This window comes from Aegilops tauschii, chromosome 7 (assembly GCF_002575655.3).
Source record: "Aegilops tauschii subsp. strangulata cultivar AL8/78 chromosome 7, Aet v6.0, whole genome shotgun sequence".
Taxonomy (NCBI): Eukaryota; Viridiplantae; Streptophyta; class Magnoliopsida; order Poales; family Poaceae; genus Aegilops; species Aegilops tauschii.
Window position 1 is genome coordinate 173,342,476 of NC_053041.3, and position 2,117 is coordinate 173,344,592.

Genomic DNA, 2,117 nt, shown 5'->3' on the forward strand with positions numbered 1-2,117 from the left:
CGACCCTTCTTTTGATTAAAAAAATGAACTTTCTCTATGCAATTAAAAAATAAAATTTCTCTATTCAAACCCAGTTGAGAACAGTATTCATTATAAATCTGAAATAATCTTTTGGTAAAAATGGCTATCGCATTCTGTATCATAGCTAGCGAAACTGAAACAAAATAAACGTCTTAAGTATAATATCTCGTGAACATGGATCAAATTAGGCAAGACAGCTAGAATAAAGGATGATTCAACTTGCAGGAAATTTGAACTTACGACTTACTAGTAGTATAATAAAGTTTACATACTATCAGCTAGATAAATAGAAGAAACATTTTAGGTTGATTCATTCTTGCTTCCGGACTTCTTTGACCGCCTAGATGGTTTGGCGAGATGCTGGCGCTGACTCTCGAACCCCTTCTGGAAGTTCACCAAGCGCCTGTATACATCGTAGGTGGCATACGTGTCCATGGAAGCATAATAGATGTTCTTCAAGGGCAAGGGCGCTTCTGCCCATATATGGTGGTCATCTTCTGTGATAGCATCCTTCATCTTGTTGTAGCTGTGGTGGATGATGGAACCAGCGTAGTCAGCCAAGCCATACTTTGGCTTAATCGTCACTGGATCAGGCACTCTCCACATATTCTGGATATCCACAAAGTTTTGTACCACCAGACCAACACGCTTGAGTTTTTTCTCGTCATTGTTGATGTCCACCCCAACAAAGGTGTAATCCTCGTCGAGCAGGAAGGCGGCAAGCAGGCCGCAGTGCTCATCAGCAACACTTATGTGGTACACGAGGACGTAGATGACAACGCATAACTGGACCACGACAGCCATCTGTGTCGGACCACGAGGCCAGGTGTACTCCACATCCAGTGCAACTATCTTTTGGTCGTCATTCCGCAGCCAGTATTTGAATCTGCCAATGCAGTACTCAACACAGCTAGCCTTGTTCATGTACTTCACAAAACTTTTGGTATTTCCATCTGCCCTAGCAGCATAATCTTTCTCGAACGCCATGCCGAAGGACTGTAATTGATGAAACCATTATAAGAAGCATGACAATAACATGATAACAATAAGCCGAGATGAATATGACGGCAGATAGTATAGTAATTCTGGCGCTATTGAAAGTTTATGTAAAGAAGTGCATGAACAATTTAAACTAAACAAGTACTCCCTCTGTAAAGAAACCACTAAAGTAGTGAACCAAAAGTTGTTATATTTCCTTGCAGAGGGAGTATATGCGAATTAATAATCAAAATTTACGCTCTTGAAATATTTATCTAAACAACTGCATCAACAATCAAGAATAAACATGTATCTATGAATTGTCCATCGCCCATGCAGATGAAACTGTGTGTACAAACTAAAGAAGCAGGAGAAAAACAAGAAATTGACAAGACAACGGACTAGATGTTGCATGCAGATGAATCTGTGTGCAAAATTCTCATAAGGCAACGGACTACATGTTGCAGGCAGATGAATCTGTGCACACAAAATAAAGAAGCAGGAGAACAAGAAATTGACAAGAAGAAGGCCATCGTATGTGCTGCTACTGGAGAACTACTAACATAATTGATAGGAAGGAGAACTCACCGTTCCAGAAGCCAGATTGTTGGGAGAGTGGCGACGCAGAGGAAGAGGGAATTGAGAGGACGGAGAGGCAGAGGAAGCGTTTTTTGAGAGTCGCGGCAGTGAGGACGAAGCGCCCTCGCGCATGCCCGTCCTAAATAATTGGGACGGGGCTCGTCGTGCCTGTTGGAGTCCTCGCTTCCTTTCTCATGTTCACATTTAAAATGGGCTCATCCCATTATAATAGGCACGTATAAGAAAGCACAAGAAGCCCAAACGCTTCACGGTTGAGATTACTGATCTAAACTTGCTAAAAAATTCTCAAAATAAAAAAACTAGCTAAAGACATTACGTGATCTAAAACTACCTCTTCGTGAGATCCCAAATTCCCAATATTTCCTTGTGGACGGTTGTTAGAGAATCCCCTATAAATAAACATTACATGATCTAAAACTACCTCTTCGTGAGATCCCAAATTCCCAATATTTCCTTGTGATCGGTTGTTAGAGAATCCCCTATAAATACGAAGCTTTTCACGACATAGATTGTATACT

The 2,117-nt window shown here is 41.1% G+C and overlaps 1 protein-coding gene across 1 annotated transcript; it reads right to left on the reverse strand.

Moving 5' to 3' along the window:
• Positions 1-321: 321 nt before the first annotated feature.
• LOC141026985 (uncharacterized) lies at positions 322-1,008 on the reverse strand. The gene has a single exon (XM_073503892.1). The coding sequence runs from the start codon at positions 1,006-1,008 to the stop codon at positions 322-324; it is 687 nt and encodes a 228-aa protein (XP_073359993.1).
• Between the last annotated feature and the right edge of the window lie 1,109 nt (positions 1,009-2,117).